The sequence below is a fragment of the Eurypyga helias genome, unplaced genomic scaffold (genome assembly GCF_000690775.1).
Source record: "Eurypyga helias isolate BGI_N326 unplaced genomic scaffold, ASM69077v1 scaffold32634, whole genome shotgun sequence".
Lineage (NCBI taxonomy): Eukaryota > Metazoa > Chordata > Aves > Eurypygiformes > Eurypygidae > Eurypyga > Eurypyga helias.
In genome coordinates, this window is record NW_010244861.1 from 1 (window position 1) to 2,501 (window position 2,501).

The 2,501-nt window shown below is 54.1% G+C and overlaps 1 protein-coding gene across 1 annotated transcript in view; it reads left to right on the top strand.

The window, feature by feature from the left end:
• Positions 1-182: 182 nt before the first annotated feature.
• The window catches only part of LOC104508327 (protein-L-isoaspartate(D-aspartate) O-methyltransferase-like), a 4,283-nt gene continuing 1,964 nt past the window's right edge, over positions 183-2,501 (top strand). Inside the window, exons 1-4 of the mRNA XM_010149906.1 lie at positions 183-314; positions 1,170-1,274; positions 1,789-1,820; positions 2,278-2,382. Coding sequence (XP_010148208.1) covers positions 200-314; positions 1,170-1,274; positions 1,789-1,820; positions 2,278-2,382 — 357 coding nt within the window. The 5' untranslated portion in view covers positions 183-199. The remainder of the gene's footprint in view (positions 315-1,169; positions 1,275-1,788; positions 1,821-2,277; positions 2,383-2,501) is intronic.

Genomic DNA, 2,501 nt, shown 5'->3' on the forward strand with positions numbered 1-2,501 from the left:
CACCGCCCGGCCCCTAACGGGGTTTGCGGGGGCTCAGCACGGGGCAGCTGCTCTAGGCGTGATTTGTGGGTTTAGCGCGTTTCCAATGGTGTAATAAGCGCGGGACCACGTTTCGATGAGGAGAGGTTGAGTTTTGGGGTGCCTGTCAACCCGCTGGGTCTGAATTCCCTCTCCCAGCAGGCCGCCGCGTCTCCGTGGGATGAGCTGTCTGCTGCCCTGCGCCGCGCTAGCACTCATGGGGCTGCTCTTCGCCAGGACGATGGCCTGGACTTCCAGCGGAAAGACGCACCCTGAGCTGGTGAACAACCTCTACAGTGAGTACCGGTGTGTGCTGCTCTTCAGAGCGCGCCCCAGGGCTGCCCGTAGCATCTGCGGGCACTTCAGCGTAAAGGCTCTGTAGTGTTGTGACACTGTTCCTTCTGTAACGTTGGCTTTAATGCTGCCTGAATTTCTGTATTTGTCCCCGTCTGAACTTGTTCTATTTATAACTGGAAACAAGCTGGTATGGCAGAAGTGGCAGGAAAGACTCTCCACAGCCTGTCTTCCCTTCCTCTGGAGCGGTAAATGCGTGACGCCTTGTAAAATGCCGCAGAGCGTGCCATCGCCCTGCGCCCGTAGGTGCTAGGCTGCATGGTGGTCTGTGCCGCCCTCCAGCGCGGTGCCCTGGGGCCAGAGCGGTGCTCGGAGCTACCGCTCTGTGCTGGAACCCACCTGGGACTGGCTCTCAGTTCCCCCTGCTGCTAACGCTGATGTCTCCCCAGTAAGGGTCCCCTCGGAGATGGGGTGTGAGGGGATGTTGATGTTTCTGCAGTCGTCCCTCTCAACTTTAGTCTGCTCACCCTGCCGGCGCTCCTGAAACCTGAGCCGGAGTCTCCACTTTCACTCCTGAAAGCAGGGCTATTTATCTTTCCTTACACTGAGAGGGTAGGTCACCGCCCTCCGAGAGGCTGGGCTGATGGTTGGGACCGTAACCGGCTTCATTCGGTGTGGCAGAAACCGGAAAGGATGTACTTCCACCCACGGCTTTGTTTTCTGTCCCTCTCGGATCGCTTCTTAGGGTGAAATTCTCCCAGTTTTGCTGACTCCCTCAACTGTATTCCTGCCTTCCAAATCTCTTCTTGCTGTGGGACTGAGGGTTTAAGTCCTTTCTGTCTCTGTTTTCCTCCCAGAAAAGGGGATAATTAAATCCCAGCGAGTCTTTGATGTGCTGTTGGCCACGGACAGAGGTCACTACATCAAGTATTTCCCATACATGGATTCTCCTCAGTCTATCGGTGAGTAAGTTACTGCAGAATGTCATCACTTTTCCGGTGTGCACGTTGATGTGTCTTGCTGACAGAGGGCAGGAGGTGGCTGGGCAGGTCCGAGCCCTCCCTGCTAGCTGCTGTCCCCCGAAAACAGCGGCTGAGTGGAGAAACCCAGCCCGTATCAAAGTGGTGGGATCCAGAGGAAAGAACATGACAAGTTGTCCGTGTTCAGAACGTCCGTTGGTTGCTCCCAGTCCTGCCTGGGGAGTGGGAGTGAGCGCAGGCTGCGTGAGCCGCAGAGCGTTGGGCTGGATGAGCGGGGGGCTGGGGCGCCTGGGGAGCACAGCACCCCGCAGCCGTCCTGCGCTCATTAGTCCTCCTACAGGAGGAGATTTTAAGTTAATGAAGTGCTTTAGTGCAGCAAAAGAGAAGAGTGATTTCAGATTCTTTGGGGAACTCGGGGGAATGAAGAACTGTTCGCATTGGTGATTTTAATGGTACTTTCTTTGTTGCATGCCGTGGGGCACTCGTGCCCCTTTAGGATACAAGGCGACGATCAGCGCCCCGCATATGGTAAGGTGAAACTTTGCATGTTGAACAGAAATGGGTGAGATTGATTGCTTGCCATTTTTTATTTAACTTTTCTTAAATACTAAAGTAGGAAGGTGAAACCCCATGGCTGTGATTATCATGCTTGTTTCTTTAGGCGCTGTGTTGCTGGAGCTTTTTCTTTTTAAGAAGCCTTTGCCCCAGCCTCTTTAAGTTGCGTTAAAAGCAGGAATTTCGTGCAACTGAGGCTGGCGTTGTCCGACTTTTGCATGAGACCTTTTTACCTGCTGCTTCACATCTTGCTACTGACCCTCTTCTTAAACGATGTCCCAGACCAAACCCTTGAGTTTCGCTCTGAATGTGTCAGGCAAAAGGCCACCTCTGCTGTGCTTGAATCGGAGCGATGAAACTTGCTCTAAGCCTTAGGAGAGGAGACTAAAACGGGATGTTTCACACCTTCTCGTACTTGTTTTACGCACAGCATGCCCACGCGCTGGAATTGCTGAAGGATCAGCTTGTGGAAGGTGGAAAAGCGCTGGATGTTGGATCTGGAAGTGGATATCTCACAGCTTGCTTTGCCAGGATGGTGAGCGCTCAGGACCCCAGCACTAGCTAGTGACGGGTGTCAGGACGCATAGCTCGCTGTAACTGGCACGCGCGTTTTGTGGGGAGAGGAGGTGGGAGGAAGGGGCACGCGCTTCCTGA